The sequence below is a fragment of the Prionailurus viverrinus genome, chromosome B3 (assembly GCF_022837055.1).
Source record: "Prionailurus viverrinus isolate Anna chromosome B3, UM_Priviv_1.0, whole genome shotgun sequence".
NCBI classification, from domain to species: domain Eukaryota; kingdom Metazoa; phylum Chordata; class Mammalia; order Carnivora; family Felidae; genus Prionailurus; species Prionailurus viverrinus.
In genome coordinates this window covers 112,795,938-112,806,605 of record NC_062566.1, presented here as the reverse complement: position 1 = coordinate 112,806,605, position 10,668 = coordinate 112,795,938, and the positions used below count along the sequence as shown (strand labels likewise).

General features: G+C 47.2%; 1 protein-coding gene across 19 annotated transcripts in view; it reads right to left on the bottom strand.

Annotated features, from left to right (window-relative positions):
- Positions 1-7,629: 7,629 nt before the first annotated feature.
- SIPA1L1 (signal induced proliferation associated 1 like 1) overlaps positions 7,630-10,668 on the bottom strand; it is a 365,199-nt gene continuing 362,160 nt past the window's right edge. For 17 of the 19 annotated variants that reach the window (XM_047861070.1, XM_047861065.1, XM_047861068.1 and 14 more), the window contains 2 exons: positions 8,661-8,745; positions 7,630-8,021 (listed from right to left, as the gene is read on the bottom strand). In XM_047861070.1, the coding sequence (XP_047717026.1) occupies positions 7,878-8,021; positions 8,661-8,745 (229 nt within the window). In that variant the 3' untranslated portion in view covers positions 7,630-7,877. The remainder of the gene's footprint in view (positions 8,022-8,660; positions 8,746-10,668) is intronic. The other 2 variants (XM_047861078.1, XM_047861080.1) reach the window with 1 other exon arrangement.

Below are 10,668 nucleotides of genomic sequence, written 5' to 3'. Positions count from 1 at the left end.
GACGTTGGTTTTGAAACAGATTTTAACTGACTTCAGATGCAAATGCCTCTCGGTTCAAAAAGGAGACCCTTGGTGTAGAGTCGGGTAAAGGATAACTCTACCCTTCTCTCCTGAGAATCCTGCCTGGCCAGCTGGGCTCAGCTGGCCATTCTCCCCTGGTGAGAAGTAGCAAAGTACTAGGTATCTCAAACCTGTGACACCGTGCCTTAACTTGCTGCTCCCTGCTGGCTCAGAAGAGCTGGCCAGGGACTTTTGAAAGCTTAGGGTGGGGAAAAAAAAAAAAAAAAGGGCTGGGGGAGAAAGTTTAGGGTGGAGTTTCTCAAAGAAGCTGATTCAGGAATCATCCATGTGTAAACACTTGGTATGCTTATTAAAATGAAGATTCTGGGGTGCCTGGGTGGTTCAGTCAGTTGAGTGTCTGACTTCGGCTCAGGTCATGATCTCGTGGTTCGTGAGTTTGGGCCCCACATGGGGCTCTGTGCTGACAGCTCAGAACCTGGAGCCTGCTTCAGATTCTGTCTCCCTCTCTCTGCCCCCACCCCCAACTTGCGCGTTGTCTCTCTCTCTCTCTCTCAAAAATAAACATTAAAAAAAACCTTTTTTTAAATGAAGATTCCACGGCTCCACCCCAGACCTATGAATACCAAACTCTCAGCCCATAGCCACAGAATAGGAATCCAACAACTTCTCCAGGTGGTGCTGATGTCTAGGAACCATTGACTCAGTCTTCTCAAAGATTCTTTTACTTCTAGCTTTGGCCCAGGATTGGACAGAGATGTTTTCTAGAGTTGAAATTTGCAGGGAGGACATCTATTTTGTATGAGAGAGATGTTGAAGCACTTCCGAGTCCCCTCTCTGTTAAGGGCCCCCCAAAGAGGTAGTTTCCTCTAATCTTCTGGCCTTTAGATACACTTTTACTTGTCTTCGATGGGCCCCAGCCCCACCCCATTTACGACCTGGTGACCATGATGCTCACTGGCTAGGTCCCTTCAGCAAGGATCTATGCGACCAAGCATAGGCCCCAGAGGACCAGGAGTCCTCTGGACCAGGACTGAGAAAATACAGATTAAATGAATATTGGGTCTGGAATCCACAGAGTGGATCTGAATCTTGGTTCTACCACTCACCAGCTATTCTAGTGTAATAAATGATTTGACCTCTCTAGGCCTCAGTCTTGTTTGGTAGAATAGGGACAATCCTAGCCCTACCTCACAGGGCCGTTGTGAGTACTCAATGGGCTAATGCACACGGAGCATTTGTGTCCTTAATTCATGTTACATGTGATTATATTATTGTGGGAAAGGGGCTGGAGTCCATGACGCAGGAGGAAAAGTTGAGAGAGTAGGGAGTTTTTGTCCCAAGGGAATAAATAACATTGAGAACACTTGATGTTTTCCAAAATACTGGTGGTTACTACTGGGGGAGAGAAATTCATGTTTGTGTAACTTGAAATGGTGGGGACTGGGAGTAGTTACAAAAACTAAAGGGAAATGGATTTTCCCTAAATAACTGGAGTGACTGAAAAGGGACACACAAAGGTACAGTGTGTTGCCCCAGGAAGTAGTGAGTTCCCCCTCACCGGATGTGCTCACGCTCAGGTGGCTGGACAACGAAAAGGAGATTCAACCCCGTCAGGGCTGGGAGGCAGAACTGCCTATCTTGAGAGGATGGTCTCCTTCCATCCCGAGTCTGTGGCTCATGACTCCAAGTTTATTTAAAGAAGGCAAGAGTCCACTAGAAAAGATGAAGGGATGGCATCTTCACAAAGCGGTTCCTACTCTAACTCCTAATTCTTGGCTTCCAGCCCAGGAAGCCACCCAGTCACCATTGATCAGCTATCTCAGGGACAAAATCTGTTTCCTACAACAGGCATCCATTGGTTCCATTTTTGCCTCTAGAACTACAGACATCAAGGCTGGTTGGTGGTTTCTCCTTCATACAATGACATGTCAAATACTTAAAAACGGTGGTCAGTAACTCCGTACCCCCTACCCCTCGTACCCTGCACCAGATCTTTTCTTTTTGGAGGTAGAATTGTCTATCCCCAGTGCCTGTAAATGATGTCCTCGCTTCTACTCCAGCTGGAATCTTTAGTATTAAGCTAGACTGCATTTACAGAGCATGTTGTAATAGGCATAGCCACATTGATTTGAAAGGTACCTATGTTGGGCGAGTTTATCTTTGTACCAACTAAAACCAAAGTTTGCTGAGCATATTCAGTGTTTTCAGATTGCAGAACAACATTTAAGCAGCCTACAAAAAGTAACTCTTTTCAAATACCCTTAAGCTCTTTAGAATAGTTACTAGGTCAAGTTACCACTCTGTCCTACCTCCCCACTAAGATAGGTGACTGAAAGGCCACCTCCAGGCACCTGTGTTAGTCACTCCTAGTTTGCTATTGGAACTTGAATATAACTCCTTTCTTAAGTGTCTTTTCTAAGAGTCTTTGCTCCCAGGAAGGTGAGGGTGGGGTGGGATAGGAGTGTGTGTGTATGATGGGGGCTGGGGCTGGTGAAGGATATGGCTCTCTTGGGTTTGGCAATAGGATCCAGAAGACTGCAACTTAAATGCCTATCTACCGGGCCAGTTACATAAATGTGGACAGTGAGCTGGGAGTGTGGAAGGCTGTAGGGGATGGAGGTGTCTGTGTTGACCTGGAGAGCCCACACCCTCCCAAACCATCTACACTTTTGCAAAGAAGCCTGGATTTTATCGGCGGATACCCTCTTGTGATGCTTTTCTTACAGGCTGAATTACAGAAATGCATAGGAGAGGTGTGGTTGGGTGGCCTCATTAGAGATCTGGGGGTGTGCTGACAAATGTATAACCCAAAAAAACCGCGTAGGGAGACAGGCTCATTTAAAATAACACAGCGCTTTGGTTAAGGAAAAGGAATCATAGATGCATCCCCGGAACATATGACGAGATGCCTTAAGGAAAGCATTTGTCTAAAGGTGCAGAGTAAGGTACCCAAAGCTTTAGGTTCTTTTGTTTGGGAGTTCATTCAGGTTGACAATGGGTCACAAGAGGTCCAAAGAGAAGGATGAAACGAGCTGCATATGTTTAAAGGCGGGGCTGTGCCTGGCAAAGGAGGGGTAAGGGAGCATAGCGAGAGGTGCTCATTTAGAGTTCAGCAATGGAAGGAAATGTGAGCTCTGCACACTCACAGGACTGAAGGCAGACTTGGCCAAAGGAGTGTTAAGGAGAAGGGAAGGGAAGGTGAAAGCTCTTGGGGGCGCATGAAGGCAAGACAGGAGGAAATGCTGCATTTGCAAGGCTGGAGGGCCGGGAGGGCGAGTCTGACCAGGTGCGGAGGGAAACCCAGGGAGAGGCAGGACATCTGTGGGAAGGAGCACGATGAAGGGTCAGCGCAGGAGCCAGTGCAAGCAAGGTTGCAATGATCATCTCAGGAAGGACCGCCAGGCTCTTCGAGTCTCCGAGCTACAGCTTTTCTAAAGGGTATGGAACCTAAGCAACCCTTCCCCTCCCCCCCCTTTCCGGGAAGAACTGGAGGAAATGGGCTGGTCTGCGGCGCAAGGATTTGGGTAAATGTTTCTGAACAGGTGGGGCAGGTATGAGGGCAGTCGAAAACTCGCTTGAGAACTTTGAGGTTGGGTAGGTTCTCGGAGATCGGGGTAAGCAGGCGGGGCTGAATTTGGAAGTCAGCGAGCGGAAGCCAGCACTCCCAGCTGGAACCACATCTCCCAGGTTTTGTATTCCCGTGTGGCCACACACTGTGGGCCTGACCCAGTACCCTTCCCTGGCTCTCCCCTGCCTTGCTCTCCTAGGTAGCACTGCCATCCGAATCGCCAGTCGCCCCAAGGTGACCAAGTTCACTCCTTGCTGACCTGGTAACTAGTTCCATCCCCTTAATGGGCATAAGGGCACTCCTGTACCATCCAGTTAACACAGGGATTTAAAAGTCAAATGGCAGAACGATTCATGCAACTTACTTTTATTTTTCAAAAAAAAATTTTTTTTTTAACGTTTATTTTTGAGACAGAGACAGAGCATGAACAGGGGAGGGGCAGAGAGAGAGGGAGACACAGAATCTGAAACAGGCTCCAGGCTCTGAGCTGTCAGCACAGAGCCTGACGTGGGGCTCGAACTCACGGACCGTGAGATCATGACTTGGGCTGAAGTCAGACGCATAACTGACCGAGCCACCCAGGCGCCCCTTAACTTACTAAGTTTTAATTTAAAAAATGGTCTTTAAACTCTCTTTAGCTATAGTTTAAGCCTGTTTCCCCTGCAAAGTGCTCTGTGGTTGGCTAACATATCAAAAAGAACACTCAGGTATATGGCGTAAGAGCCTTATACTGTAGCATCTGTTTCTTTTAACTATTAATGGATACGGATGTCCACCTGTTACCCCTATTCTTTGAAAGGCCTGCTTTTAAATCATCACCCGGGAACTTGGAGAAAATACACCACTGAGTACCCACCCCAGACCTGCTAACTCACGGATCCTGGGGATGCTGCCCTGTGACCTGTGTTTTAACAAAAACCTCCAGGTGATTCTGATGGAAGCTCAAATTCGAGAATCACCGTTCTAAGAGACACGGCAAAGGGTTGAAAGCACCTGATAGGAAACTGAGTGGGGGAAGCTCATCCTGGTTCTTCCATCCCACCCTGCTATTAACACCTCAGGATACTCTCCCAGAAAAACAACATCAGAACCTTAACATACTGGAGATGGAAGACAGGTTGTGTCTTCAAATTTGCCGGTCAATGGCTTTATTTAACAGGTGGTTCCATTTAATCCTTCAAACTACATCACACGGTTACTATTTTGGCAGATGAGGAACCCAGACTCAGAGATGAGGTTAACTTACCTACAGACACAGCTGCGGTGTAGCGGATGGGACTCGCGTCCCAGTCGAAGTCAAATGTTTGTCAGCGTGTGACAACTCCTTACAGATAGGTCGTTAGTGGCGTAATTCACACAGAGAGAGGTATCCAACATTCCCGTGGGATCATTCTTTTAGAGTAGCAGAGTTCGTGGTAAACAGCGCCTAGGTCTTCACTGGTCATGGGTTTCTGGCCCAGGTATGCCATCTTGCACTTTTCACGTCAACTTTGGTCACGCTGGGGAAGTGGCACCACAAAGCTTCTGGCAGGAATCTACGGTGAGACTACGGTTCGTTCTCATTCTGCATTTAACTAGAGAGAAATGGCCGAAGCGCACTGGGTCGATTTCCTTTGCCCTTGGACTATCGGTTGTATCCCCATCTGAGGAGTTAGTAATCCAACCCCACCCCATCTGTTGATCACAGGCAGCAGACAGGAAGCACAACCAAATGGCCCCGCCAGTCAGCTCATGCACGAAGACCCTCCCTCAACGCGGGCTAATGGCACCTTCTCCCGGGGACTCTCAACCCACGTCCAAGCCCTTCCCATCAGGTAAGAATCATGGTCTAAACAGACCCTTTTAGCTTGCGAATCAGAGTGTCTGGGGGCATCCAGTCTTACCCTGTCTTGTAATTCTAGAAATTGTAGAATTGTTGAACCAAATAAAAGGAAGGAACTCTGTCAGTTCTCAATTAGCTGCACCACTGGAGAGGAACAGTGATGTGGTAGATTTTAAAAATTTGGTTCCATTTGGCTTTGGAATGCATTATGATTTTTTCAGCAGATTAACTTTCCTAATTATATTTTGTACAGCCTGATATTAACAGGCATTTGTATTCCCGGAGCACACAACATCTAACACAGATTTGGGTGGTGTGGTCGAGGCCGCCCAAACATGTGCTGGTCTCGGGGAATGACAGTGTTGTCATGGAAAATCCACACATGGATAATGAAGAAGGAACTAATTAGAAAGTGCTCTGCAAATATTAAATTATAAGCAGAGAAGCCAAATCAGGAATTCTCTAACGACGAACAGAGAATAAAAAAGGTTATTAACATTCTAAGAGGGGCAGAAACTTGGAAGAATCATCCTTTAGTGTTAAGGGAGCCTGATGAAAACACTGGTTGCAAGGAGGGTCAACGGGTTACTGGGTGGTCTTTGAAATGCGAAAACCTCAAGCAATAATACCAAAGCGTTTTAAAAGAGCATTTAAAATGAATTTTATTGTTTGAATTTTACAAGTAGTCTTTAAAGGCTTCAAACAAGAACTCTGTTGCAAAACTCTAATAAATAGCTTGCCCCAAGTTCCCAAATGAAAGACAAAATAAAAAGTCAGGATAAGCAAGACTTCAGAATGCTTGGATGTTAGCAGTATTTCTCATTTACAAAGAGATTATCAGGCAATGTAACAATCTCCTTCATACAAGTCAAAGAGAGAAAGAGGCAGACAATTGAGATCTTTACAAAGCACTCCGAAATCTTCCTATTTTCCGTGAAGGAAACGTCACCAGGAAAAAAAAAATCCCTTGAAAAAAATCACAATCATGAATGAAACTGTAGCATAAAAGTCTGGTGGAGGGGGTGGGGGGAGAAGAGAGAAAACCCATCCCATTCCTGTCAGGGTTGGAGGAAGGAGCTGAGATCACTTGGGGCAGGGAGCTTCCACACAGAGGACAGTACGTTGCGGAACTTTCCCTAGATCAGAGTTGCCACTGAAGGGACACGGGTGTCAGCTGAGTGACATTTTATGAAGGCAGGGAACAAGGCCACCAGGGGCTCCCTGGGTTCCTCAACACTGGTGGGCCCAGCGTGTCTGTCTGCAGGACTGGGAGCCTTGGAACAATGACCAGAGGCCCCAGAGCGGCTAGAGCGCTAGACAGGACAAAGAGCACATCAAGTCATTTCTGCAGCGGAATCCTTCGGCCACAAAGGGATTCAGCAAATGCCGTGCTTAAATCGCACACTGGGACATGCAGGTTTCAAAGCCCATTCTGTTATCACAGTCGTTGCTCCTAACAAGCAAGCAGGAAACATTTTAACATTCACTTTCCCTAAACACTGGTGAAATCTGGAGAGGATTGATTAATTAATTAATTAATATGGTCATTTTGAGGGCGCCAAAGAGCCCAATTTTGCCACATTGTCATCTTTAAACACCTCGAACAAAAACTATACTTTTGACCAAAATGCAAACGAGTTTTTAAGTCTGGAGTAATTCTGAACCCAATGAACGTTTGGAGCCAGGTAGCCGTAGAGAGGCGGACTCCAACCTGGTGGGACTCAGTCACACCAGACAAAAAGGGGTCCAGCTCCGAGAAGCACACACCTGGGCCCATCTGCCTGGGGAAAGGAAGCAGGGGAGGAGTTACGTCACAATGCGGGACAGGAAGGGGGCGTGGCCCGAGGCGCTAGCCCGGTCTCTGGTGCACCTGGCGGTAACCCTGACCTGCCCACAGCGGCTAAGATAGGGACAAGGGCACTAGCTCATGCACAGGCCATTCAAGGGAGGCAGGCGTTTTCTTAAAGCACCTTCCTCCCCGGACGTTTTAGGAACAGAGGTAAGGAAATCCCCCTCCCTAAACAAACAACTTTTAAAAACTTTATTAGGAGCAATGACATTTGTCAGGATAAGGAGGGAAAGCTTGGGTTACCTGAAATAGATCAGAGCTAATGGAAATAGAGGCAGATGGGCCAGGACAGCCTAGGCCCACTTTTTTTTCTTTTTTTTAAATACATAACAGATAAAGATATTGTGCAAAAAAATAAAGACATTCACATTTTAGCAGTTAAACTTTTATTTTACTTTTTAAAATTTTTATTTACTTTTTCGTTTTTCTTTTCTACAAAAGGCAGATAATGATTGTTGATCTGCAATCGTGTTGTGCACTCCCCGAGAGGGGCCGGAGTAGGAGGCCGGGGAGGAGGGGTGGGGAGGCAGAGAATGCTTTTAGTGTCACGGCTAGGGACTGCCAAACCTCACCGGAGAGCACCCCCGTGCCCCCCGCTCCTGTCCCCTCAGCCTGCCCTAGCTCATGTCTATGGTGTTGAAGACCCACTCGGTGAACTTCTTGAGCTTGTCTGAGGCGTTCTGGGACTCCTCCTGCAGCCTCAGGTTGTCCTCCCGCAGGTGCTGGACCTCCGCCTGGAGGTGGGCTTTGTCTTCTTTTTCCTGGGAGGGAGGGGAGAGGAGAGAAGGGCTGGGAGGGGTGGCCAGGGATCTGTCTGTACCCTTCACCCACTTCTGTTCTTTAGCCTAAACATCTGCTAACAACGTGTGAACGTGGCCTGGTCCTAGACTCACTCAAACCAGGGGACAGGTCTTCTGGAGACTCCCCACGGTTGGTTTCGGAAAGCCAACACATTCATGGGTCCTTGAGCATCTTCGAGAAGGACCATCTTAACTTTTGGACTATTGTTTTGGTGGCTGTTGGCTTAACACAGTGAAAGCCACTCGAGCAACAAAACAATTCTTCTTGTGTGAAGAAGGGGTGTGAAAGCCTGGATTAACAATGAAGACGTGTGGGTCTGGGCTACTGACCCCTGAGACGAGGAGTGGGGAGGCCGAGAGAGGGCTCGGTGGGGCTGGCGGGGGTTCGGGGGCTTTCACAATTGTTCTGCACGTGTGACAACGAAGGCCCTTCTTGCGCAGTGTGAGTCAGTGGGAACCGGGCTCCAGGTGGCCTGTGGAACACGTGTCCCGAGGAAACAGGGACAGACAGTCCACGTGGTCAGTCCACGGACACTACTTAAGAAGGGTGTTTGTTCAAGCACAATTTGCACAGACCAGGCACTTTGAGAATGTGTTTACCTTCTTCAAGTCTTCCCGGAGCATCTTCAGCATACCTTCCAGCTGGTCCACTTTGGACGCCAGAGTGGGAGAGGAATCCTTACTGCTGGCGGCAAGAGACAAAAGACGGGTGTCAGGAGAAACCTCTGTGGCTGGGTTTGTTTGGCCCTTTTTTAGTGAGGCCGCTGTATTTTTTTTTTATGTCAGATTACTCAGTACGGTGACCCAATGTGCGTTTTCACTTTAAAAAGGAAAAGGTAATCTTAACAAAAGGTAATACAAGAGTGAATGCAGCCAATCATTACCTTCCTTTGTTACAGACGCTGTCACTCCATGACAAGAGAATACAAGAATACGGGACAGAAAGTGAGAACGGGCTCTGGCAGCGGGAGAAGCACTTTCTGGCAGACACAGCCGTCAAGCAGTGCGGTGCTCCCTGCTCTCTCCAGCGGCTTTGAGGAGAAGAGAGCCACTCCTCTGTGTGCAGAGGGGCTGATGTCAGCTCTGCCTCGGGGCAACCAGGATAGCTAGGTCTCTGGTTCCCCGTAAAACAGTCTGTGGTTACTCATCTGGCTGCAGCTAAGGTATCGTGCTCTTGTCTTGAAAGCTTGTCTAAATATCTTAAAATAGTTAAAAAATAAGACCACAGGTTTCAAAAGCTTGTCAGTCCAACCTTAATGTCTCCTTGGCTATTGTGATGAGCGAACAAGGCCTGCAATTTTCTTTCTCCCAATTTACCTAAGTGCTATAGCAATGCCAGGCCAGTGGGGCACCAAAAAAAAAAAAAAAAAAAAAAAACCCGTTAGAGGATGAGACAGCCGGGCAAGGGCGGAAGACCCTTGTCAACTGTTCTTCCTCCAACTCCTGTCTACTTGAATTCAAGCTGTGGAAAGTTCCCGTGAGTTCCAGCCAGATACGCCACCTCAGAGTCACACAACCAAGAATCTAGAGCCTTCCGCTGGGATTACACATGGCTACCACTTCGCAGAGGTCAAAAGGGAAGGTACAGACAGACCGAAGTTTTGGAATCAAGAAAAGGCAGTCTCGAACTGTGTTGATGTCTTTGGCTAATTCTAGACCTAATTCTAGATCTACAAGCCCAAAAGGCAAAACTCACAGTGCAACAAATGAAATGATAAGAATCTGCAAACTTTTAAGATGGGGGACGACCAGTTCAAACCCTTAGCAGCCTATCTTGACTTGCGAAGGTTTGCAAAGTGAATTTTGTGTCTGTGTACGCCTTGAGTTTTAAGAACACATTTAACTTCATTTATTTGTTCACTGAACAAAAAGAAAAGTGCCAACCATCACCCTCATCTTATGATTCCACAAAGATTTAAGAACTAGTTGGCTCAATAATCCTTAGGAAGATGGACTTGTTCATTCAGACTTCTCCCTGTTGGAGGAGGCCCCACCCTTGGTGGGTTTTTTCCTTAAAGTTCTCAACGGCCAAGCTAACTGCAGCCCTCCCACCAGAGACACCTCTATGATAGGAGTGAACGCGGCCTCCATTATACTTCTGACCAACAACACATTCCTCCTCTTCTCTCTTCTGAAGGGCATTTCCTTGCACACTTGCTCCGAGGAGTCTTCAGGAACAGGTCCCACAGGCTGTCTGGATAACCTATGCCGACCTCACTTTTCCTATTATCTGTTTCTGACCAAGTTTTAGAGATACCTGGATTCTTAACTGCCCTCAAAAGGTTTTAAAGGGAGATTTCAAACTGATGAAATTATTCTGTGTCAAGGAGCACCTAATGCGTGTACCATGGCAGCCCATGGGCTGCTTTAATATCCATGATATGACACATATATATCCAACATCCTCACGCTTGAAACAGAGGGAAAATGGAAGTCTGCCTCTACACAGTTAAAACCGAAGTCAAAATCCCAGCTCCTAACTCTTAAGAAAACCCTCAAGGCCTCAGTCACTGCTTGCCTTTCATTCTGTATCTGATCTCTCTTACCCACCCTTGTGACCCACACCTAATGTAGCTCTGAAGCTGCCCCCTGGGACCTGCAAAGATAG